Here is a 27,195-nt window from a genome sequence, read left to right on the forward strand (position 1 = left end):
ATTACAAATTATTTTACATTTACAACAGATAGTGTATCTAGTCGTACCTGGGTTTCTGTCAAGTTGCGAAGCAAGTCTAGTGTTGGAGTGATCGACTCGCTTAGTACTGAAACAAAAAATTAAATGAACAATCTCATAAATCTTTTGTGGGTTGGGCAAAAAAGGCCAAAGGAAATTGGAGACACTGATTTTCAAGAGCGTCTTACTTATATTCTCTCTCCCAGAAGCGCACAGGTCGTACGTAGGAGCTGATGAAAATGGCACTGCCAAGAAAAGGGTTTAGTGGAGTGGAGAACACAGCAGACACAATGGCCTGTACAAACAACATGGCAGAGTCTGGAGGGGGCGGTGTCAAGGAAGAACAGAGAGAATCACAAAGACACCTGAATTTGACAAAGCCTGTGAAATATGTTAAATCTGGAACATGATGTGTGTTTAGGATACGTGGCACTGCAAATGGCTGGGCAAAGGCATGGAAGGCAGAGCCCCAGGTAATCTGCCACGGTGCGATGTAGGTATAAACAAACTTCAACTTATAAAACAGCTCCCATAACTACAAAAGACAACATATCACAGAGTTATATAATAGACATTTTGCAAAGTATCTAAAAAAACAACAATTTATGATGTAAGAGAAGCAGAGAGGGGTAGTATAATCTTAAGGGGTTTGTTTACAATTTTAGATTACACTGCTTAATATGGCTTTTTACATAAAACAATGAAATGAAATTAAAAAATAAAATTAAATAAAATAGTGATTTGATACAGAGAATAGAGAGAGGTAGAGGAGTCTATCATGTGAAGGGGCTTATTTTGTGGTAATGACTGACTTTACATTATGCTGCTTAATACAGCGTTTTACAAAATTAAGATAAAAAAATAAAATCAAATAAAATAGTGATTTTATTTATAAAGAATTAAGTTGATGTAAAGTGATATGAGACACATGAAAGGTTGCCTGGGATAATAAACACAGCTTAATATTTATACACCAATTAATATTTCAGATATCTGTTCCTTAGTAATCAATCAACAAAATACTCTAAAATGCTGTATACATAACTAACAGAATGTTACAAGTGTCCTTAAGTTGTGTCTGGACTGACTTAGAAATGCTCAGATTTAGTACACTATCACAACTCTGCACTTCATCAGAAGGTATAGCCTATATCAAACCCACGAAAGAGTAAAAGGTCAAGACAAGAATTGATGCTATAAGAATGAGGGCTGACCTTGCTGAAAATGATGGACATAACAAAAAGATCCAGCAGCAACGTCTCAGAAAACTGCCGGTAATCAAATGTGAAGAACAGGACCGTGAAGAGGACAGTGACATATTGATATGTTGGACTACTGAAGGAAGAACGCAGCAGCTTCAGCCCAGCGATAGTTATCACTAGAGCCCCGACCCTGAGAGAGTGAGAGAAAGAATTCATTGACTGCTTGTAAATGAAAGCACAGAACAATGTTGAGCTGATACACAACAATGAGGTGCAGACAGTCAATTAGTTTGTCAATAAAAAATAACTGTTAACAATGAATGAAAAGACGTAAGACATGAGGTCAGATAGAAGAGGTATACTGACTCTGTGTTGAGTTTCCTGGGGCTGGCGAGCTCCTGCGCGCTGCCACTCAGCTCATTAAGCACAACGAGTGGATAAAGGATGTTTTTCTCCACAAATAGCAGCCACACATGTGTACGCTCAAACCACATGACATGGGCAGCACCTGCACACAGAAAACACACACAAACAGTTCTGTACTGTTAATGTTAACTGAGTCCCAGCAGAAAAACAGTGTTATCTTTACAGAACGTAAATTTGTGACTTACCCCGGATCTCAAACTGATAGTACTCCCTGGTTTTGAGCAGCGGGTGTGAGAAACAGTACCAGGGTAACTGCTTCCTCATCTGGGGCAACAGGTAGTGAGTCAACAGCCCTACTGCCCCGACCAGACCATACAGAACATAGCTCAAAAAAGGCTAGAAAAGAAGAAAGAGGGACAAGAACAGTGAACAACTGCCTAATATCCTTTGGAGATTTAAATGTCGTTTGATTCTGATTATTATTACAATTTAAAATAACTGTTTTGTATTTTGATATATTTAAAAGTGTAATTTATTCCTGTGATGGGATAGCTAAATTTTCAGCAGCCTCTACTGCAGTCTTCAATGTCACATGATCCTTCAGAAATCATTCTAATAAACTGATTTGCTGCTCAATAAATATTTTTTATTATTATTAATGTTAAAAACAGTTGCGCTGCTTAAAATGTTTTTTAAAAACCATGATACATTTTTTCAGGATTCTATGATGAAAAAAAATCTTATTGACCCCTACTGAACTACTGAATGGTATTGTATATTGGCCAATTTTTGATTTTATCATTTTGATTTTGTAAGATTTTATTGTGCATATGTCTAAATTCACTTGTAGCCTTTAAAATTACAGATTTTAGTTTTTAGTGTTTTATTTTTTATTTAGTTAAACAACATAATATAGAATATATATATTAATATGGCCATGTATTAGTTATCGGTGACAACATGCAAATAATTATCAGCATATTGGTGTTGGCCAGAATTGTAATAATGCTGCATCTCTAAACATAGTGTTTTACCTGTAAGGCAATGAAGACGGTGCTGACATGAATGGCGAAATACAGGACAGCAATGACGACACACACAATCACATCTGCCTGTAGTCTCTCATTCTGTAGCCAAAGAGAAAGAAACAGACACAGATGCATCATTCAAGACAGAAGAGACCATTTGTGTCTATTTACATGTTTGTATCTATGTTTGTGAGATTTATATTGCTCACCACAGAGCTGCGGAGTTTCTCAGGTAAAGGATCCTGAACTTCAGAAAGGGGATCCTCTGGATTTTTCTCTTTCACATTATGGAAGACCTTTGATTGCAATAATGAACTACACATATACAGGACAATATTAAAATTCACAAAATTCAAACTAACCACAACAAAATGTCCTTATATGTCAATTCTGAGACAGTAAAGTACCTAAAACAGGAATACTGCAAGAATTATTTATCATAAACACAAACCCACATACTCGCAGAAAGACTTACATGAGAACAGAGGGGTCACTGCTTTGGCGGCTGAGATGGTATGAAACAGCAACCAGCAGCCCACAAAACACTGAGAAAAGCACAGGAATGTGCTGAGGATCCCACGAGTCCTGAAAACAAACATAATATTCAGAGGAATATTTAATATGCTCCACACAGAACAATCCAGCATTCATACAAATACAACTGAAATCCAGAAAGAACTCAAAAGAAATGTAGAGTGATTTATCACCTTTAGGGCGCCATAGCAGAACCCATAGAGCATCGCTATGGTGATGATGCTGCGCACAACACTATAGAGAGCTGAGAGCAGACTGGTGCATGCTGGGAGTGAGGACAGACAACAATGAGTCTCTGAAACACCAATCTCCACAAACACAACACAGTTTTGTAGTTTATTAAAGAAATAGTAAACCCATAAGACCTTCGTTCATCTTCAGGACACAAATTAAGATATTTTTGATGAAATCCGTGAGTCTCTGTGACATCAGTGGTTCAACTTTATGAAGCTACGAGAATACGTTTTGTGCACAAAAAAAACTAAACTAACAACTTTATTCAACGATTTCTTATTTTCCTGGTCAGTCCGCTACCATTCACAAGAGTACCACGACGCATGAAGAGAAGAAATCGATTAATAAAGTCCGTATTTTTGTTTTCTTTGTGCACAAAAAGTATTCTAGTAGCTTCATAAAATTACAGTTGAACCCCTGATGTCACATGGACAATTTTAATGATGTCCTTACTATGTTTCTGTGCCTTGACCGTGTTAGTTCCCATGCTGTCTATGGATGGTCAGAGAGATCTCGGATTTCATCAAAAATATCTTAATCTGTATTCCAAAGATGAACGAAGGTCTTACGGGTTTAGAACGACATGAGGGTGAATATTTAATGACAGAATTTTCCATTTTTGGGTGAACTATCCCTTTAACTAAAATGTATGAAGAAATAGTAGAAACATTGGTAACATTTTACAATAAGGTTATATTTGTCAACATTAAGGCAAAATAAAAATAAAAATAACTTAAAAAGCATTTATTAATCTTAATGTAAATTTCAACATTTATTAATACATTATTAAAATCAAAAGTCATTAATAGTAATAATAATTTTTTAAAAGTTAAAGGAATCACTTCAGAAACAATCACAAATGCATATGCTTATTTTTCCCAGTCCTAATGTAAAAGTGTGCATGTTTTACCATTTCCTCCGAAGACATGAATGTCAAGTTGCTCAAGCAGGTACATGACGAAAGTGTTAATCTGAGGAAGCAGCCCAACGAAGAAGATGATGGGGAAGCACAGGGTGAAAACTGGAGAGAGAGAGAGAGAGAGAGAGAGAGAGAGAGAGAGAGAAAGAGACATAATGTAAAGCTGGAGTACTTAAGCCTCGTCACATAAGCAGGATTTTCTCTGTACACAGCTCTGGAATGTCTTTCCACTTTTATAGGAATGCTGAGAAAAACCGTACAGCATGCTGATTTCAATAAAAGAGCAAAACAATAACTGCTACATATTCATTGGCTGGTAATTTATGTCCTTGTGTGTATCAGCACTCACCAATGAGGAGATCCCGCGCCTGAGACAGCAGGACGGAGCTGGTGAGAGCAACTCCATACAGAGACACTGCAGTGGAGCTGCTGTTTACACTCCCATAGTGCAACAGCCAAATCAGCCCACAACACAGACAGAAATACACAGGCCTGCTGTAAGCGATGATTCGATTATGACCCTAAACAAACACGCACAGAAGGGAGAGAAAACATTGCATCTCTGAACTAAGACCCCCAATCTGTCATTTAACTTAAAAATGTTTTTATATTCAACAAAAAGTAATGCATTTTCTGTAATTAATCGCAATTTATCATGTTAGGTGCTATTAAATAAATAACACATATAATCATGAATACACCAAAGGGCTGAGGGCAATATGACTGAAATGTTTTTGAAAGAAGTCTATTTTGCTCATCAAGGCTGCATTTATTTGATCAACAATAAACAGTAAAAACAGTAATACTGTAAAATATGAATACAATTTAAAATGTAACTTGTTCCTATTTTAATATATTTCAAATATATATTTTAAAATATTGTAACTTAATTTCACGTGACGGCAAAGCCTAATTTTCAGCAACCATTACTCCAGTCTTCAAAGTCACATGATCCTTCAGAAATCATTCTAATATGATGATTTGGTGCTCAAGAAACATTCTTATCATTTTCATTTTCATGTGAAAACGGTTATGCTTGGTTACCAACATTATACAAAACATCATCTTTTGTGTTCAGCAGAAGAAAGAAATTCATACAGGTTTGGAACAACTTAAGGGTGATTAAATGATGACAGAACTTTCATTTTTGGGTGAACCATCCCTTTAATCACCGAAATTAACACATTAATTTTTCCAGTAATAATTTAAATGCTTTTAGCTCATTGTAATTAAGTGTGTTATTGTATTTGAATGTGTTTTACTCACATGTCGGGGTGATGAAGAGTCGGGTTGGACACTCTTATTGAAGAACAGAAATCATATTTTCATTAAAAAATTATTTGTTAAATCGGTGAGTATTTGAAAAACGTGTGATTCTCACCTTCAGCAATGAGTACTGGCAACTGGCAATAATGAGGCAGAACTGAAAGACCCAAATGTCAGTGAAGAACCCATTAACTAGCAGCACAGAACCCAGGAAGGCCACAAGAACCGCCAGAGCCACTGAGAGCACATTCTCCAGAACCTCCCGGTTCCTGACAAACACACATAAACACTTGCCAGGATATGAGCTGAGACACATCATTAATACACAATAATGTGTGCGTTTGTGTGTACCTGTCGAAGAGGGCAAGTAGTGTGAGTCTGTCAAAGTGTAGCCCGACCCACAGGTACGGCAGCAGCCAGAGGCGGTAGTACTGCTTGGTTTTGTGTGGGTGCGTGTGTGAGTGTGTGTGATTATGCGTGGAGTCCTGCGAGCGGTGCGGCGCCTCCTGCAGGTCAGGACTCCCATCCACATCGTGCTGTTCCAAGAGCTCTGGGTCCATGGACAGCAAACGATTCAGACGCATCTGAGAAAAGGAGAACTAAGTCAGGGTGAGTTTACACACACACACACATACACAAACACTGAGCTCATTGCTCATTTTTCACACAAGCACTATTGTGCACAATTCATAATCTCATATTGCATGTCAGTGTATTTTCTCATAGTCTGTGGCTGAATTAAGTGTTTGCATAAAGAAAAAAGTGTGTGTGTGTGTGTTCAGTAGCACTCACCAGGTCATGAGGGTAAAAACGAACTGAGGTAGAACTGGAGAGGTGGGAGTCTGTTTCCCTGCAGAGAGAAAGACTTTGTTAGCACTGATTCTGGGTTCTGGTTGTACTGTACACTGCTGTATTATAGTAAACTAAAACTAAAACTAAATCTAAAACAATTCAGAAAACATTTTATTTAAAATAAAATAAATGTTTACTGAAATAAAATAAAATCATTTTACATTAGCTAGTCACCAAAGCAACATGTATCATTTTCATTTAGTTCAACTTGATATACTAAAATGACTCAAACTGAAATATGAATTAATACAAACTATATAGACATATTTAAAGGGGTCATTTTACGTTGCTAAAAAGAACATTATTTTGTGTATTTGGTGTAATGTAATGTGTTTATGCGGTTTAAGGTTCAAAAAACACATTATTTTCCACATCCTGTACATTATTGTTGCTCCTCTATGCTCCATATTGCGATGCCGTGTCACGGCGCGACGACACAAAAACAATGAAACCCATTATAAATGATTCATTTGTTGCATCCAGTGGGGACATAATTACTGATTATAATGACTTGCATCGCGCCATATAAACATTACCATGTCTGCATTTGTGATCGGAGAAACAACAAACAACAAGCACTACTCTACTCAGCTCAAAACTTACGTTTGAATCATCAGTGGCAAATTCTTTAAATAGGAAAACGTACTTACAGGCTTGTGAGTCAGAAGCGCCAGACTGTCCTTGCAAAGTTGGAATTGCCCCACTTTATAGAAAAAGCCTTTGTGCAAGCCAGCATTGTAGGCTACTCTTCCAATTTCAGGAAATAGTCCTCCATAAAATGCGCTGCACACACTCTAATATTTGGGTTGAACTGTTCTGGAACAGTGCTGCAAATACAACTTTCCCACTGATTTCTAGTTGTGTCCTCTTTTGGAAGCCCAAACAAAGTACTTTCGCTTTCACAACGAAACACCGTCTCCAGGACATGGCGCCGGCGGCAGCAACAATACTACAGTGAGAATAAAAATCACGCCCTCTTTCTTTGCGTATACATTTGGGCGGTATTTTGCAAATCTTCCCACACAGTGACCTAGATATGTGGGGGCATGTTTAAATGAGGCGTTTTAGGGAGGCGTGGTCGAGTCTTAACTTTTATAAAGAATATCTTTGGTTTTGAGGCTTTAGTCTTTGTAACTTCAGGGATCTTATCTACGCACGAACGCTTGTAACACTCCATAAAGAAAGGAAAACTTGAAATCGCATCATATGACCCCTTTAAAACACTAATAAAAATAACAAAATTACTACAACCTGTAACTAAAATGAAAATGTGAAATTTAAAATATTATAAATATTAACACTGGTTATTTTAGTATCACAATAACAACACTGGCTGTAACTCACCAGAGGTTGTTGGAGGCTCGCCTGGTTGCAGGTTCAAAGTTCACCAGGGACATGTCACATCCTCCAACCTCGTAGAGAGGTGGGGTCAGCTTCCCTGAGTCACACAATCACACAGGGGGTCAGGGGTCACATAGTAGACATCACAAAGGGTCATATTAGTGTGGAACTTAAGCCTTTTGCCACAGACAGGACACTGACCCCCAATACAAGAGTTAAAAATTAACTCTTTACAGCCTGCAACAACATTAACTGTTATGGTTTCCATTAGGTTATCTGATCACAAGTGGAAAACACAAAATACAGGTGTAAATTGTGTTGAAAACATTTAATAATCTGACAAAATAAAACCAAACTAACCAACTATTTTTGCCTCGTAAGCTCATAAAACCCACTATACCGTGATTTTGTTGTCTTAGTCTATTCAAAAACAAGATATATTTATAGGCATATAGATGCACTATTGATCACGGGAGGAAATAAGCAAGCATGTTCCCCGACCGGAAAGCAAACCTTAACTGCAGCAGTGGGAGTGCATCAATACCTCTACATTCTACCAGGGAAGAGTTTGACTGACCAAAGAAAGACCATGTCACATTTACATGCATGCAATATCTGATATAAGATCATGATGTTATCGGTGTAATCAGTGTGATCCCAAACACACAAATACATGCAGACAAATCAGTAAACCTATAACGATTAAATCCCACATTCAATACAACTTGTCAATATGATGAAAACCTACAGATGCACACTGACTGAATATTCACGCACTGACTGAATATGACATGCAAAAGGAATGTGATAAGAAACAGCATGCAGGCGTGACAAATAGTGTGACAGACAGCATGCAAATGCGAGACACAAGATGCAAATATAACAGGCAGGTATGACGATAACAAGGTGATGTGACAGACAGCAGGCAATTTTACAGTGCATACCAAAGTCATCCTGCAGGCTGGCCACGCCCACAGTGGACGCCTTATCCGGACAGCCCTCCAGCTGCGCACTTCCATTCCTGACCAGCAGGGAGGCGCTAGTGCTCAATACCGTCACCTGAGACGGTGTGCGGGATGGCTGACCTCTGACCTGTGACCCTGAAGCTTGAGATACCTGACTCAGAGCTTCCTGCAGACTGGAGGAGCAGAAATATGCATGATTTGGAATGAGTAACAAGACTTCGGATGTGGGACACAGAGATATAACACTTTGTAATAAGAGTCACATTAAGACTTCCCAAAATTAACGCTAAAATTTGTTTGTGAGTTTTGTTCTGTGAAATGTTTTGGAAGGTAAAAAAAGAACTGGATGTTTAAATACTTGTGCCCATCCATGAAGTAAGAGTAAGTGAGTGTGTTCACATTTTAGAGAGAAAAACAGACAGATGGTTGTGATAGACAGAGGAATAGGGGTTCTGGAAGTGTTATGAGAGCTGAGAGGAAGTGTAAAACGAGAGGGCTGCTGAACGGGAAGAGAAGAGGATGAGTATTCTGACTTCACCGCCAGAAAAAGCAAGAGCGATTTTGAGGTTTGTGTGTGTGTGTGTGCATTCAAACAGAACATCACCAGGTAGAAACAGAGTGAGGGAAAATAGATGACTTTGTTCACAATGCACAAAAATCCAATTTGTTTTTTTAAATCTGATTTTGCAAAAGCCAAAATAAGGAATGTTTATTTGTTGTTGATAATTGACTGGTCACTCAGGAAACCAACCGACTAGTCGGTTTTGAAAATTTAGTTTGGCACATTCCTAATATCTATATAAGTTGCCATAGTAATGACATAAGCATCAGCAAAACAAGTGAAATAAGAGAGTTGCTGACTGTCATTTTGGAACGAGATGATGGAAACCTGCTGAACTCATCAGTGCAACATAAGCATTAGAGGCATCACTGTGTTTACACATTCATTTGGATGGTGTGTGTGGAACATACACTTGCTTGCTCATTCACCATTCAATAGAAAGTAAATGCCACAGTCATTTTAGTATGCTGGTTTGGTGTTCAAGAAACATTTATCATTAAAAATAGTTGTGGAGAGTGTCATACATTTTTCAGGATTCTTTGATAAATAGAAAGTTCAAAAGAACAGCATTTAGAAAAATTGTTAGTCTTTACTGTCGTTTTTGATCAACTTAATGCATCTTTGCTGAATAAAATTATTAAAATCTTTAAAAATCTTACTGACTCTAAACTTTTGAACGGTAGTGTGTGGATTTTGTTGGGATCAGTTCTGTAAAAATAAATCTCCATGTGGTTATTATTGCTCTTTGGCCAAAAAAACAACTAAACAAAATTAATTGGGATATGCTAAATAAATTAGATTTTTGTCTGAACAAAGCCTGTGAGTGATTTCAGAGAACATAAGTGAAAGCATCATGATACTTCAAGAGAGACAGACAAGCCCCAGGCCTGATGATGAAACCAAGCACTCAAAACTCTCTCTTCACCTGAAGCCGTCTATGATGGCAAAGATGACTCTGTCTGGGGGTTATGGAAAGATGTAGTATGTGAGAAGGATACGGTGACTGTAGCTGTCCGGGATACAGTAGTAGAGACTCCAGAAGCAGCATGTGTAAGTGTGGTACAGTGAAGGTGAAGTTAGACACCATGTGACGTGGTTCATCAGAACAGGATAATATAAGTGAAAGCACATAAAAGACTCAAAAAAATAGATGCTGGGAAAAAATAAACAGAAGTACTGAAACAACTCATTTAAGAACAAAAATAAGACTTGAATTGCATGGAAAAAGCAACATGCAAGAATGTTGGCTTCCCTCACCAGCACATTGGTCAGAAAAAGATCAGCTTGGGCTTCTCTGAGTATGGGTTAAAGGTCCATACAGTAGTAAGAAGAGGGCAGCAAGCAAATTAAAGATTAGATTTCATGCAATGCACCAGAGAAGTGTGGAAATGACAGTTAAAAGGTGTATAAGCAAAAGAGAAAGGATATGAAATGTGCTGAAGAGAATAATTAAGTGGACATCAGCACAGGTGAGTCAAAGCTGGTGTTCTGCAGCCAGCCAATCGCTCCCCGGGTGAGTCGTACCTGAGCGGGGATCCGATGAGAGAGGTGGGGGGTGTGGAGTTACTTCCTGCGTTGTGCCGTCTACGCACCGCTTGCCGACGAAACGTACTACGCTCTCGGCGAAATGTGACTGTGTCGTCGTTCCCTGGGGCTGCCGTAAGAAGAGAAAGGCAGGAGGGAGTCCATCAGTAGGGGAGCCACCAAAAAAGAGATTTCATTGAACTAGCAACATGCAATGCTGCATGCAAGACCAGAGTAGACAAAAGAATCATCAAACACAAATGCAAAGTGCCTGATGCTTACCCATGTCATTTAATGCCATATGGTATCGGGGGAAAAGTGTATCGGGAGTTTATAATTAAAAAAAATAAAAAATAATAATAATAAAAATAAGGCTCAAGAATTAGATTTACAAATATTAAAATATTTACATTAATTAATTATGTATAATATTTTAAATACATTTTTATATGTACATATAAAATCATATATGTATATATAAAATGTATTAAAATATTATATATAATAAATGTAAATATTTAATAAATATAATATATTGTACTTTTTTCTTTTAATCACAATAAGTTGTATGCAAGTTGCATGAAACTTATTGTGATTAAAAGAAAAAAGTACAATTCAAGGTAATGTTTTTCCAACTAAACTGCCAGTGATAAACGCATAATATACACTAAAACTGCTTTGTCATCTTCCTACATCCAGATGGTTAATCACATTGCCTTTGCAAGCAGTTTTAAACATGGACTTTAACTGCAGCACTCCCACTGCGGATGAACTTTGACCTTATCTGAAGACTTATCACTGAAAGTAAAACTGTATTACTACAATAAAACAGTCTAAACAATCTCATGCTGGTCTAAAAGGGCTTTAAGAGAAGATAACAGAAACATGACAAAGAGCATTAGACAATGCTCCCAATCTTAGCACAAACACAGAAGAAAAGATATCACACACACACAGAAAGAAAAGATACAACACGCACATATAAATATCACACACGTCTCTATACGTCACATTCTGTGCTTCCAAACACAGATGGAAAAAGAGACCATGTTTAAATCTGAAATTAAGGGGCCAAAATTTCTTGATCATTACTGAATCCACATTCACACTGCAATTCACTTCCACACACGCAAAAGTTGCACAAAGACTGCATGATCACCGTGGACCAGAGGAAAGAACAAACCCTGCAGATCTTCCATATATAGACTCAACAGGCTGTCAGAGCAAGACTTCAGTAATTCTGTAGGGGTTTGTGGGTCACAGCTGCACTGGCAAAACACACACTACATGTACATCTACTAGCTTCTGGGCAAAGCTTATTCATCTGACCGGCTACATTCTGCTGAAAAACATCCATCTGACCTGCTGCAGACCTCAGATGTCTAGCACTTCAGACTGATCTCAGGAGGAGATCACTACTTATAGGGATAGTTCACCCAGAAATGAAAATACTGTCATCATTTATGCACCCTTATTTCATTCCAAACCTCTACGATATTCTTTATTTTCATGTTGGGCAGAATGTTGTATGTTTTTTGCCTTACATTGAAAATGAAAAGTGACCAATGGATTTCAAGACAAATATCTTTGTGTGAACAACAGACAAGTCTGAATATGTGAGCATATTCAGATTTGGTTCACCAATCAATTTCAGTTACAAATGTACTGTTGACTTTCGGCATTACTGATGTTAAACCTGCCATGCCACATCTTGTCATGCCATTTTTTAATATATGCAAACATTAGTAAGATTTGAAAGAGAATAATGACATGGTGACATGAAATGGAAATTATCCATGAATATGTTTAATTTCTTTACCTTGTAATCTTTAATCAAAATATCATACCTCAATCTTCCATTAAAACATCCCTGGACTCTCTGGTGACAGACTTCTCCAATCATTCAGTCCACTTACACATCGCCCCTCATTACAACCCAACTGCAAGTTTGCATTCAGATCTGCAACCATCCAGTCAATAACCAATGGACTGAACCAAGTACCCATCCTACAATTTTTTCTTTTTTGATAATCTACTCAGATGTATGTCACAGCATGAATGAAATGAACTGGCTTTACTTCTATTACATTGTGACTTTGAATGCAAGTCTGTTCCTGACACAAAACTGTCTTATGGCTTGGGTATTTTATAAAGCTTTTTTAAATTTTTGGACTTTACAGCCCCAGGTCAACATTCTTTTCAAATGTATGGAAAAAAGCAGCATGAACATCCTTATAAACTTATTCTTCTTGCGGTTCATGGAAGCAACTACACAGGTTTGGAATGACACGAGGGTGAGCAAATAATGACAGAATTATTTATTTCTTTAATCATCTCCCAGCCCTTAGCGAATAAGTGCATGTACAATCTCACATTACTGTGTGCTCACCTCGGGATCCTGTGGTTGTGTCTTGAGTGTGACTAAGAGAAATAGGGCAGGGCAGACTGTTTCTCGACCGGGTCACTGACTCAAGTTGAGAGGCTCTTCCCAGCAGGGATGCCGCATCCAACACCTCCCCCTCTTTTGCCTCCAGGTCCGACTTGGAGGTGGTAAGTGGTCTGGAACTTGCTGGTGCCCCCAAATGGTGGGGGTCATTAAGGCAAGCAGTAGTGCTGCTGTCCAGGCTCAAGACCCGGGCGTGAGTTTTGGCACTGCCTGTACTCGGAGTGCGTCGCGAAGCTTTGCGCTTGCCCTTCTCCTTGTCTTTCTCCCGTTCCTTTTCCTTGTCCTTCTGACCGTGGGTTTGCACACCGTTCATTTTGGCCCGTAGCGAGGGGCCACGGTGATCCTCGGGAGAGGGGCAGGAGTGGGGCGTGCTGGATGAGGAGTCTGTGCTGAGCTGGTGGGTGAAGTGTAGGCTGGAGGCACAACTAAGTTCGCTCTGATCACTCGAGTCTTCCTCTCCTTTCATGAACACAGCAGAGCGAGGCTTTGCCATGCCACGTCCGCAAATGTATTCCCGGTGTCTGCTGGCGTCAAAACTGCTTGCTCGCTGCTTACCATTTCGTCGCCGGCCACTACGGCTGGCAGCAGACGAGGAGGCAGCCCGGTGAACGAGACTGGCTGTTCTGGGATGCATTTTGTCTAGTTCTGCCTCCTGGTGCTGGTGGGAGATACCAGCAGAGACATCTACGCTAGTCCTTGTTGCCGCCTCCACAGTTCCCTCCCCCTGTTGGCCCTCTGAGTTTGCAGGTTTGGGAGCATCGCCAATGGGCAATTTGGTAGCAAGTTCGTTGGCATGGGGGTTTTTATTAGCCTCCCCCGAGGCCATATGAGAGTTACGCGGGTCGGCATGTCCCGCATTTACCTTCTCGTCCCCGGACAGCGACAGCAGGCTCTCTACGTGCGTGGAGCTGGTTTGCTCGCTGTGCAGGCTACTCAAAGTACTGTTGGTATCCCGGTCCGTCCCACTGCAGTAGCTCTCAGTGGAGCCGCTACTGCGTGTACTTAAACTCCGCAAACTTTCGGCACTCCGTCCACCTTTTCTTTCTCGACCCCCCTGTACACCCTCCGACTGGTACAACCCAGATCCCCCTTCCCCAGCACACTCTCCTTCCCCTGTCTCTCGGGAGACAGACCGTGATATCCTGCGGTGTTCCTTCGGATGATATCTGTGACACTCTGTTCCTGAAGTGCTGGGAGTTCCAGAGTCCGGCTGCTCGGCGCTCTCTGTCGCCCTCTGGGACCTGGAGGCCTCCATTTCGCAGACAGGATCCAGTCCTCCCCGACGGGGTGGAGGGTACAGGCTGAACTCGGGCAGAGAAGGATCTGGAAAAGCAGATCCCGCAGAACTTGAGGTGCGAGGCAATCCGCGAGGTCGAGATGACTCTTTCCGGAAAGACTGTGAGTGGGTGGAAAGATGGGCAGTAATTTCTGTGTCACAAGAGGACAGGGACTGACTAAAAGGGTGAGGGGTGGAGCCGTAAAGGTCCTGAGCCAATGAAGTTGATGGCTGCATGGAGGCAAAAGAGTCATTGGAGACAAGGCAGAACATCTTTGGGTCCGACATCATATCTAGAGGGAAACAGAAATATAAAAAAAAGCGTAAGAAAATTACATCAACTTGGAGTCAAGATTGACCCTATGTGCATAATAGACAATCCAGGTCTTACTGCAAGTGATTTATCGGAGCATGTTATGTTATAAAAATCTAATGACTTGCTCTTCATTGTGGCTTTCCTTTTTTCACTAAAGTCAATTATAATGTGTTTACATTGGCTCAGAGCAAGAGCAGGGGAGTGGGCACTTTCAATTCATTCCTACGGGAGCTTGTGTGATTGATTACAGGATAGACAGCAGATCAGAGAAAGTGGTGAAAGGGTTGAAGAGAATAGAATTGTCAACTTCACATACATATCAAGTGAAAATTGTAGTAAGGTGCAGGTATTGACATTTGTAACAAACATTAAAAAATATGCAGATTGTGCAGGAGTTTCTGCTGGATTTAATGTGTAAATCATATCGTTTACATATTGCACACTTTCCAGTTGTTATATACAAGTTAAATATTACAGTTTAAAATTTCATTGTGAATGAAGACTTGCTGGGTTAACAATCTTTAGTTTAGGCATTCAGAAGCAAAGTTTGCATCTTTCCAAATGTAACTGTGTGCATTTATAATGATTATATCAGTGGTTTACTGTAAAAAAAAAAACAGTGTATGTTGTTTGAGTGGCACTGAGGTAAGTTTTTCCGCTGCAATGTTCATGCATTTTTAGGCAGCGCAGGCCTTATGATTAAGTTATTCAATAACCATAACCAAATAGCCACTTTTCAATCATTGGATTGCTGTTTTAGCTGTTTTTGAATCCAAAATCATGTTTAAACACTTAAATAAATCAGGGTCAAGTTGAAATGTAGTTATGTACATCCATAATAAACACACAGTATCTTGAGCACTTGAGCACTAATGCAGTGTTAAGAACTGATACAGTCCTCTGCCAAAATCAGTTACAACTCCATTACCAAGAATCCATTCTGCACACTATCCAAAAACCACTGTCTAGGGATGCATGATATTATCGGACCGATATCAGAATCGGCCGGTAATGGCTTTAAATGTAAATATCGGCATCGGTCCGATATGAAAAATTATGCCGATAAGAGGAATACATTAACTCACATGTGCTCAGGGTGTGCTAGCGATTAGATCACATCAGCAGTGTGGCTCATTCTTGAAGCAAAGTTTTGTCTGAATGATGATTAGATTCACTTTTGGATTGCAGCATTTAATCTGTGAAAGCACTTACAGAATGAAGCGTTCGGAGTGTGCTGTGCAGAATGATCACTGTATGACATCAAAGTACTGAGAGAGCGATAAGAGAGCAGACTGATTCTATCCATTTGAATCTCTCGCGGTACTTTGATGTCATACAGTGATCATTCTGCATAGTGCTGCTTCAAGTCGAACGCGCCTAGACTAAACAATAGCATGTGCAGCTGCAGCAGCGGCAGCCTCCCCGGGTCCTAAAGCCCGTTTGGTAGGGAGTTTTAATCTGTAGGGGACACTGTTGGCCTACTTTTAATTAAAGTAAAATAGCCTACACAAATAACATTTCAGGGTTTCTGCAGGATTTTTAAGCTCAAATTTAAGACTTTTTAAGACATTTTTTAAGACCTGCACAAATAAAATTAATACCATATGAGTGGGGTAGGGCATTGTCTATAGTACCATATTAAACTGTAAAATGACTGTAAAAAGCATAATTTACAATTCAGATGCAAGTTTTCACAAAAACAAAAAGTTTTATAAAATGACAAACTTTACATTTCAGCCTTTAAACCATTTTTAAGAAAATGGATAAGTCAACCACAGCCATATCACCCTGCAGCCCAAGACCGGTTGCCCACTGAAGCTAAGCAGGGTTGAGCCTGGTCAGTAACTGGATGGGAGACCTCCGGTGAAAACTAGGTTGCTGTTGGAAGAGGTGTTAGTGAGGCCAGCAGGGGGTGCTCACCCTGTGGTCTGTGTGGGTCCTAACACCCCGGTATAGTGACGGGGACGCTATACTGTCAAAAAAGCACCGTCTTTCGGATGAGACGTTAAACCGAGGTCCTGACTCTCTGTGGTCATTAAAAATCCCATGGCACTTCTTGTAAAAGAGTAGGGGTGTAACCCCGGTGTCCTGGCCAAATTCCCAATACTGGCCCTTGTCTATCATGGCGTCCGAATAATCCCCATACACTTGATTGGCTCAATGACTCTCTCTCCTCTCCACCTGTAGCTGGTGTGTGGTGAGCACACTGGCACCGTTGTGCTGTGGCTGCCGTCGCATCATCCAAGTGGATGCTACACACTGGTGGTGGTTGAGGAGAGACCCCCCCACATGATTGTAAAGCGCTTTGTGTATTGTGTACAGCAATACACAATAAAGCGCTATATAAATGCATCATCATCAAAAGTATTAATATTGATTTTAACAATTATTATCAATAAATTATTATATAAACGAAATAACATGAATTAGGAGTGTGCGAAATTGGCAAAAAATGATAACTTGATATTTTCTGGGATTTTATTGATAAAAATAATTAGACGATATTTTGCAGAGCGTGTTATTGTGCTAGTATCTTAAAGATTACCATGGACAGCTGACTCCTGAATTTTTTTGATATTCTTCATAATCTGTGTTCAGTTCACAGCAGTGATAGAAATGAGTCTTTTCCAACAAGTTTTATGGGCATTTTTACTTTTAAGCCATTTTTTCTAAACGTGTGCATCATCTTTTGAGTCAAATTCTTGCATTTGGGCTGTTACCAAGCAAATGAAATCAGTAAAAAAAATGTATCTTTGCAATGCATATGAAGTGGCATTTAGATGTATTTAGACACTGTGTAATGCAGCTCAGAGAGACATAGAATCCTAACCTGCAGTTACAAATGCATAAATGATGTTTTGATATTTGAAACAAAAAACATTGAAAACTGATGTTCGAAATTATTTAAAAAAATTAAGATACTTTAAATGTGAAATTAAAATGGCCAATAGGTGGCAGTAAGTCAGCGTTAATAAGGGAGTCATTGCGATTGAACCGAATCATTTAAACATTTGAATGTTTAGGAAAGAAACCACATGTTCAGGAAAGAAACCCCATCATGTTGCTCAGAGACGCAAAACAGTGCTGTAGCTGTGTTTGGAATTATTTTTGTTGTAGAAATAGATCAAAAGCAGGAAATATGGTGTCTAAAACGTAGTCTCTTAATATTAACTTCTTGTTTATTGAACTGTTGCATAAAATCAATATCACATTTGAAATCTTGCTGATTTTTGGAGAAAAAAATGGCACTCTTCGTGTGATATTAACTATATGAAATTATATAAATATAGGCTATACATTTTCTGCCCCCATACCTTAAATTATGTGATCATTCTAAATGCATTTTAATAGCCTGAATCGTGCAGTGAAACTCGTACACGCACTAGTTTATGTTAACTGATTCATTCTCTGACAGGTGTTGCGTTTGGCTGAAATATACGGTTTTCCCGGTAAAGACAGCAAGTTACACAAAGCAGCCTAGCACTGGACTTTGAACTTGCAGCGCTCATGTTTATTTAATGAAATCATAGCCTTTTGAAGTTTAATCGTCCCATTCAACCATATCGCAATTCTTGTCTTTCCCTCTCCAAATTTAAGACCTCTTGAAATCATAATTAAGACTTTATTGTTCAATTTAAGACTTTTTAAGGCCTTAAATTTGATACAACTAAATTTAAGACTTTTTAAGACCCCGCGGAAACCCTGCATTTAGACTGTGTTTCTGATCAAATAAAGCAGTAATTAATGTCATAAAATATAATGAGTATGTTTTGATTTAAAGGTCAGAAGCTATAGCTTACATGAAAAAAAAAATCATAAACATGACACTTGGAAATTAAATAATTTAGTTTATACTGATTTATTCATAAATGTGTAATATGTTTTATTTAACGAATCATAAGCTCTAAAAGATTTATATAGTTTATTTATAGTTATTGCCAAAGCTTCAATGTAATGTCAAAAAAAAACTTTATTATTGTTGTTCTTGTTAAAACAACTAACCAAAATGAAAAATATTTTGCTTATAATTTATGCACAGGAGAGATTTGGTGTTGTTTCCGAACAAAAGGAAATATATCAGTACCGGTCAAAATGAGTTGAAAAATATCGGCATATCGGATATCGGCAAAAATCCAATATCGTGCATCCCTACCACTGCCCATAAGGTCTTGTGATTATGTGCTTTAGAAAGTCTGAGCACAGCGAGCAGTGCTCTCTGTGTCATCTTATTATTCACAAAAGGCTTTTATACTGATTTAGTTTATACTGATTTAAACTGATTTAGTTTTTGACTAAGATGGCGCCGAGCATGGCAGCCGTGTTGCGAGCTCCAAGAAAACTCTGCAGTTTTTCTTATGTTTTTTATGTTTTATTTGTTATTTTGTTGTTTCACGTGTTAGATGTTGTCAGTATAACTGTCTACGATAGATACACGCTTTTAAACATTGGTTCCTTCGTCGCGCAACGCAAACCGGACTTTGAGTTCCTGAACGCCGGCGCCTTGTTTACAGACACCGCATCAGAGCCCTTTGTCTGGGCCGCACGATCGCGACCGAAGAAACGCCGCCGGAAAAGGGGGAAGAGAGCCGGCGTCCTTGTCAGACTCAGACGCCGTCCCCTCCGACCTCCTCTCCCAACTATTTTGCTGGCTAACGTTCAGTCACTGGACAACAAACTCTGCGAACTGCGGGCACGCATCTCATACCAACGGGAAACAAGGGACTGCTGCATTATTTGCCTCACAGAAACCTGGATGTCGGCAGTGGTTCCAGACTCAGCCATCGAGCTCACGGGGTTCTCCGTGCACCGCTCGGACAGAACGAAAGAGCTCACAGGGAAAAGCAGAGGCGGGGGCGTCTGTTTCTTTATCAACAACTCGTGGTGTGATGAACGGAACCTACACTCTATTAAATCCTCCTGCTCCCCTGATCTGGAATTTCATATGCTTCTGTGTCGACCATTCTGGCTACCGAGGGAATTTACAGCGATCATAATCACAGCTGTTTACATTCCCCCTCAAGCCAACACAGACCAGGCACTTAAGGAACTGTATGGGAATATAAGCGAGCAGGAAACCGCGTACCCAGATGCAGCGTTTATTGTTACGGGGGACTTCAACAAAGCCAACTTCAGAACAATAGCTCCAAAATACTTTCAACACATCACCATCAACACGCGTGGTGATCGTGTACTGGACCACTGCTACTCTCCATTCCGGGACGCCTACAAATCGCTCCCCCGCCCACCTTTCGGCAAATCGGACCACACTTCCGTTCTGCTCCTGCCTGCTTATAGGCAGAAACTGAAACGAGAAGCACCCGCCCTCAGGACAATTCAATGCTGGTCGGACCAATCAGACGCTATACTACAGGACTGTTTTGATCACGTGGACTGGGACATGTTCCGGGCAGCGTCTGATGACGACATAGAGGCGTACTCAGATACTGTAACGTGTTTCATCAGGAAGTGTGTAGAGGATGTAGTACCGACAAAAACAATCCGCATCTACCCCAACCAAAAACCGTGGATTAACAGCGATGTTCGAGCAGCCTTGTCAGCGCGGACATCTGCCTTTAAATCCGGAAACTCTGACGATCGCAAACAAGCCAGTTACGATCTCAGGAAATCAATCAAAGCTGCCAAACGACAATATAAAAACAAAGTTGAAGAACAATTCAAAACCAACAACGCAAGAAGCATGTGGCAGGGTATCAACAACATCACAGATTTCAGAGGGAATAAACCAGCTACTGTGAACATTGCCGCCTCTGTACCGGACGAACTTAATCACTTTTATGCTCGTTTCGAGGCTCACAACACCGCCCACACAGAGCGCGCTCCCGCGGCTGTAGCAGAAGAGGCGAGCGCACTTTCCTTTTCTGTCGCAGATGTAACCCGATCCTTCCGACGGGTGAACATCCGCAAGGCTGTGGGTCCCGATGGCATCCCAGGCCGTGTGCTCCGAGCATGCGCATTCCAACTGGCCGGGGTTTTCACAGACATTTTTAACCTTTCCCTCTCTCTGTCTGTGGTTCCCGCATGCTTCAAAAAATCCACCATTGTGCCCATACCAAAGAAAAATAAAATCACATGCTTGAATGACTGGAGGCCCATTGCTCTGACACCCATCTTCAGCAAGTGCTTTGAGAAACTCATCAGAGACTACATCTGCTCTGTGCTGCCTGACTCACTGGATCCCCTACAATTTGCATATCGCAGAAACCGTTCCACAGACGATGCTATTGCCTTCACCCTGCACACTGCTCTCTCCCACCTGGAAAATAAGAACACCTATGTGAGAATGCTGTTTGTGGACTACAGCTCAGCATTCAATACCATAGTGCCTGCCACACTGGTTGAGAAGCTCCAGACTCTGGGACTAAACGGATCTCTGTGCAGCTGGATCCTGGACTTCCTGACAGGCAGATGTCAGGTGGTCAGAATGGGCAACAACACTTCATCCCCGCTGACCCTCAACACTGGTGCTCCTCAGGGCTGCGTCCTCAGCCCACTCCTGTACTCCCTGTACACACACGACTGTACAGCAACACACAGCTCCAACGTCATCGTCAAATTTGCTGACGACACAACGGTGATAGGCCTGATCACTGACAACGATGAGACGGCCTACAGAGAGGAGGTGAGAACCCTGACTAAATGGTGTCAAGAGAACCACCTCTCACTCAACATCGACAAGACCAAGGAGCTGGTGGTGGACTTCAGGAGACAGAGCAGAGAACACACACCCATCACCATCGACATGACACCTGTGGAGCGAGTAAACAGCTTCAAATTCCTCGGTGTTCACATCACTGAGGATCTCACATGGTCCGCTCACACAGATGCAGTGCTGAAGAAGACACACCAACGCCTCTTCTTCCTGAGACGGCTGAGGAAGTTTGGAATGAACCCCAGCATCCTCAGATCATTCTACACCTGCACTGTGGAGAGCATCCTGACCGGCTGCATCACCGCCTGGTTTGGAAACAGCACTGCTGGCAACCGCAAAGCTCTGCAAAGGGTCGTGCGAACTGCCCGTCACATTGTTGGAGGTGAGCTTCCCTCCCTCCAGGACATCTACACCAGGCGGTGTATAAAGAAAGCCCGGAGGATCATCAGTGACTCCAGCCACCCGTCCCACAGACTGCTCTCTCTGCTGCCCTCAGGAAGACGTCTCCGCAGCATCCGATCCCGCACTAGCCGACTGAGGGATAGCTTTTTTCCTCAGGCTATCAGGCTAATGAACAGTCAAAACTAATATACCTACAGCATAATCCCACTTTACAGTATACGCACTGCACTTTAATCCCATACAGTTCAAACTGGACTACCAGTACACTACTGCACAAATACAACAATCTTTTTGCCAGCACTGGATACCATCCAATGCACATCCATGACATTTGCACATCCGGTTTATATATAATCTGCTGCATCTTCGCATATTACTGTGTGTATATAACGTAGAATGTGTACTACATACTGTGTATAATGTGTATCGGTAACTGTATGTCTGTCTAATAGTACACTGTGTGTACTGAGTATATGTATGTGTATATTACACATTGTCATCTGTATAAGTCTGTACGTATGTATGGTAATGTCTATATGTAAATTGTTTTTGCAGTGTCTGGAGCACGCTCTCAAGAATTTCACTCACGAAGGCACACGTGCTGTGGTGATGTGACAATAAAAGTGATTTGATTTGATTTGATTTGAAACTTTAGGTTTTGTTTTCATCTTTTATGAAACACTTTACAGTTGAATAAAACTGCATTCAGAAAGAATACAAGCCTAACCAACAAATTCTCAGTTCTGCGGAGGACACAAAGACGTTTTATTGCATGTATGACTCTGAGAAACTTTCCCAAACCACCAAAGCACCTTGTGAGCAAGAAAAAACAACAACATAAATTGCACATTTTCATTGCCATTAGAAAGTGAACGGAAAAACTGATTCCTGAAGGTATTATCTTTTAAATCTATCCTATAAGAAAAGATTTGACATACATCAGTGTCTGTCTGGATGTTACACAGAACAAAACTACTTCAAACAGATTTAGAATGACATGAGGGCGAGTAAATAATGACAGAATTTTAATTTTTGGGTGAAAAGAGACTAATTTGCATTACATTATTAAGATTCACACCTTGGTCTTGACTGCAACTCTGAGCCAAACTCAAACTGATGTCATCAGGAGCCTTTCCAACACCTGCCCCTGCAAACAGACAGAGAGAGAGAGAGAGAGAGAGACAGAGAAGGTTGTTTTATAACTTATTCATTAACCTAAAACATCCGCCCTCTCTCTCGTTCTCTCTCTCCCGCTCACCTTTGCAACTTTATTCAAACACATCCCTGGCCTGGCCTGTGCCCGCAGTACTGCAGGTCTTCTGACATATCGCTGCTGTCTGCAGAAAACCTCTTCTCTTTGATCCGAAACACTTCTATTTATAGCTACGGTAAACCTGGTTCACAACACAGTGTCCTCCGAGTTTTTAACAACTCAAAAAAATAAAAAAAGTCATACAACTTCTAGTGAACACTAAAGAACTCTCTGTAATGTTCCTACTGCTGTTAGGGTTGCTATATATATATATATATATATATATATATAGACAGTTCTGATGGCAAAAGGGGGTCCAACCCGGTACTAGCAAGGTATATATATATATATATATATACATATATATACATACACACACACACATATATATACATATATACACACATATATATATATACACATATATACACATATATATATATATATATATATATATATTGACATGATAGCATCACGCAGTTGCTGCAGATTTGTCGGCTGCACATCCATGATGCGAATCTCCCATTCCACCACATCCCAAAGGTGCTCTATTGGATTGAGATCTGGTGAGTGTGGAGGCCATTTGAGTAAAGTGAACTCATTATCATGTTCAAGAAACCAGTCTGAGATGATTTGCGCTTTGTGACATGGTGCATTATCCTGCTGGACGTAGCCATCAGAAGATGGGTACACTGTAGTCATAAAGGGATGGACATGGTCAGCAACAATACTCAGGTAGGCTGTGACGTTTAAACGATGCTCAATTGGTACTAAGGGGTCCAAAGTGTGCCAAGAAAATATCCCCCACACCATTACACCACCACCAGCAGCAGCCTGAACCCTTGAGACAAGGCAGGATGGATCCATGCTTTCATGTTCTTTACTCCAAATTCTGACCCTACCATCTGAATGTCGCAGCAGAAATCGAGTCTCATCAGACCAGGCAACGTTTTTCCAATCTGCACCCAGTGTGGTCTTCTGCTGCTGTAGCCCATCTGCTTCAGGGTTCGACGTGTTGTGTGTTCAACTTCAGAGATGGTATTCTGCATACCTTGGTTGTAACGAGTGGTTATTTGAGTTACTGTTGCCTTTCTAACATCTCTAACCAGTCTGCCCATTCTCCTCTGACATCAACAAGGCATTTTCGTCCACATAACTGCCGCTCACTGGATATTTTCTCTTTTACTGACCATTCTCTGTAAACCCTAGAGATGGTTGTGTGTGAAAATCCCAGTAGGTCAGCAGTGTTTGAAATACTCAGACCAGCCCGTCTGGCACCAACAAACATTTCACAATCAAAGTCACTTAAATCCCCTTTCTTCTCCACTCTGATGCTCGGTTTGAACTTCAGCAAGTCGTCTTCACCACATCTAGATGCCTAAATGCATTGAGTTGCTGCCAAGTGATTGGCTGATAAGCAATTTGTGTTACCAAGCAAATGAACAGGTGTACCTAATAAAGTGGCCGGTGAGTTTATATACACACACACACACAGTCAATAATGATTGATCAAGAGACAGGGGATTCTTGACAGACAAGACTTTTGTTTAAATGCGGGTGAGTAAATAATGAGTTAAATAATAACTATTCATTTTTTTTGGTTACCAGATACTAATACTTTCAGAAATTTCAAAACAAAATTTATGTCTCACGTTTGGTGACGACTGAGCCTCCATGGGATGTTATCTGTAGGGAAAGAGAGATGGATAAGATCAATGAAACAGCTCTGATGAGTCATTTACATGAGATCATGACGTTTGTAACTTCCCATCACTGTTACTAATTTAGCAGACTTGCACAAAAACACATCACAGTCATTTAATCACATGACATAACCAATTGACATGACTTTCAGCTTGAGATTCTGCTCTACAATTTCAGGATTCAACAAACAGTTTCTGAACCAACACACAGACAGACAGTCTGGGACAAGCAGTACAATAGGCCAGAACATAACACCCCTGAGGTTTCACCAATTAAACTGCAGCGAAAGGCAGAGATTCTGACTGAAGGGTTGCCCTCAAACAAAGACACTAAACCAGGACAGCTTCATTTAGCTAATAATACCAATAGCTAATAACACTAATATTCACAAATTTTACCACATAATCAGTGCAGTATATGAAAAAAAAAAAAAATCTTTATTTATTTATATATATATATATATATATATATATATATATATATATATATATATATATATATATATAATTTATTGTAATTTTTTACTTTTTCTGTAATTTAATAACTTTTAAATTACAGAAAAATTAAGAATAATATTTTACTTTAAATTAAATTACAGTATTTAATTAGTATTTGCATAACACCCAACTCTGCTTACAAAGAACATAATACGGTTTATAATAAATGTTCTCATTGGTAATTTTAGATGTTCTGGAACATAAGATTAAAAAAAATTCAAGGTAACTATCGTCTTTTTCACGATCACAAAACAATTATTTCAGTCTCGTCTTTATCTAATTACTAATAAGCAAATAAGTATTATTTTTACATCAGAAATTATGATAACATTTGTAGCTTGTCCTCATCTGTTAACGTGAGTGTTGTGACTTCAAAAAACCTTTTTGGCTGTGGTGGCACTGGCAAATTGCAGTGGAAATGAATTTCTGTGAACTATATAACATCTCGGCAAACAGATTAATTAATCAAATCAGGTGATAAAGGGCTTCAAATTAAAAAAAAAAAGCAATGCACACAAAAAAGCAAACGCACACAAACACACCTGATGGTTAGAGTCCATTCCTACATAAGAGTTCCGTGAACTGCAGTCGACCGGTGGCGTCTCCTCCCTTACAAAATCAGACATCTCTATTCCACCCCCTGGATCCCTGCACACACACACACACACACAAGATTAGTTACCTAGCAACACTAACAGAGGAACAGCCCCAAGGGTTCTAGAGAGTTAACAATGTCAATTATGACATGCACAGCAGCTCAGGCACCGGCAGAGAGGAGATCATTTCTAGCGTCTCTCTGTCACCCATTAGGCACCCCTCCTCCCTTCACTTTTTGGGAGATTATACTATTTTTAATATTTTTAGGAGGTTTATTTTGCTTGGCCCCCCCAAAGGATAAAATGTAGCGGTGAATGGTAATCCCACAGCTAGAAATCAGCATCCATCTATTTCATTATTTTTGCCATTCCATTTGGTGCCGCTAGAGGCGGTTTATTTATTTCATTCAGGACGTATTTGCGGGTCTGGAAAAATTAGGAACACATGAGCTCTTCATATCAAGGGCCCGAAGCAGAAATATATTTTCTTAATTAGAACTCTCTTACCACGTACAGACCTGGACATCCAAGAATGCCCCTCCAGATGTGTGTTTATAATCCATTTAGGAGTCTCTTAAATCTATTTCTCTTTTACATATAGATAAGAATCCAAGAACATAAGCTATGTGTTCTTTTCTAATGCATGAAAAGTTGTTGATGTCTGTAAAGGGAAAACTTTGCTAAAATGCTTGATTCATGATTTGAGTTACTGTGTTTAATGTGTTCTGACTCGGTCAGCAATGCTTGCTCTCTTGGAAAATATGCAACCCAGCAATTATTTCACCTCTGAAAGTTTGCAGACCGTTTCTGACTCCTCTGAGTGAATGAACAAGAGCAGCAGCCTGTGTGTGTTGGTTTATAAGGCTCTATTTCAGTTCTCCTGATTCACTCACCCCTGTCCCTCCTCCCTTTTTCTCTCTCTCAGTGGGCGATGAATGGATCCAGCATGACAGCAGATTAGTTCTCAGAAACATCCCTACCGCTGAGCAACAGCACTGTCCCTTTAATCAAAACTTTACTGCGCTGAACTAGAACCTTTCTGAGCAGAATCTTTCCTGTGAAGACTCAAAAGTTTATCCAAAAAGATTTTAAAAATCATTACTTTCCAAATCAGAAAGTTTCTTGAAATGACTTAAACCCTGAGATGATTCATAACGTGTCTAAAATGATTCAAACCCATTCCAGAGCCATACTAAGCTAAATCAGACCCGTTTTCTGTGCAGCG

At 40.1% G+C, this 27,195-nt stretch overlaps 1 protein-coding gene across 2 annotated transcripts in view; it reads right to left on the minus strand.

Moving 5' to 3' along the window:
- The window catches only part of LOC306882089 (pecanex-like protein 1), a 40,384-nt gene that overhangs the window by 10,655 nt on the left and 2,534 nt on the right, over window positions 1-27,195 (minus strand). The window contains exons 3-25 of one of the 2 annotated variants that reach the window (XM_079436547.1): window positions 25,917-26,022; window positions 24,826-24,859; window positions 23,000-23,068; window positions 13,201-14,826; window positions 10,812-10,941; window positions 8,705-8,898; window positions 7,764-7,857; window positions 6,360-6,417; window positions 5,919-6,151; window positions 5,683-5,836; window positions 5,568-5,600; window positions 4,651-4,822; window positions 4,293-4,403; window positions 3,322-3,413; window positions 3,090-3,199; window positions 2,824-2,929; window positions 2,621-2,713; window positions 1,832-1,982; window positions 1,587-1,728; window positions 1,233-1,410; window positions 445-553; window positions 207-336; window positions 48-106 (exon numbers count right to left, since the gene is read on the minus strand). In XM_079436547.1, coding sequence (XP_079292673.1) covers window positions 48-106; window positions 207-336; window positions 445-553; window positions 1,233-1,410; window positions 1,587-1,728; window positions 1,832-1,982; window positions 2,621-2,713; window positions 2,824-2,929; window positions 3,090-3,199; window positions 3,322-3,413; window positions 4,293-4,403; window positions 4,651-4,822; window positions 5,568-5,600; window positions 5,683-5,836; window positions 5,919-6,151; window positions 6,360-6,417; window positions 7,764-7,857; window positions 8,705-8,898; window positions 10,812-10,941; window positions 13,201-14,826; window positions 23,000-23,068; window positions 24,826-24,859; window positions 25,917-26,022 — 4,184 coding nt within the window. The remainder of the gene's footprint in view (window positions 1-47; window positions 107-206; window positions 337-444; window positions 554-1,232; window positions 1,411-1,586; window positions 1,729-1,831; window positions 1,983-2,620; window positions 2,714-2,823; window positions 2,930-3,089; window positions 3,200-3,321; window positions 3,414-4,292; window positions 4,404-4,650; window positions 4,823-5,567; window positions 5,601-5,682; window positions 5,837-5,918; window positions 6,152-6,359; window positions 6,418-7,763; window positions 7,858-8,704; window positions 8,899-10,811; window positions 10,942-13,200; window positions 14,827-22,999; window positions 23,069-24,825; window positions 24,860-25,916; window positions 26,023-27,195) is intronic. The other variant, XM_079436548.1, reaches the window with a different exon arrangement.

Source organism: Barbus barbus (genome assembly GCF_936440315.1).
Source record: "Barbus barbus genome assembly, chromosome: 16".
Classification (NCBI taxonomy): Eukaryota; Metazoa; Chordata; class Actinopteri; order Cypriniformes; family Cyprinidae; genus Barbus; species Barbus barbus.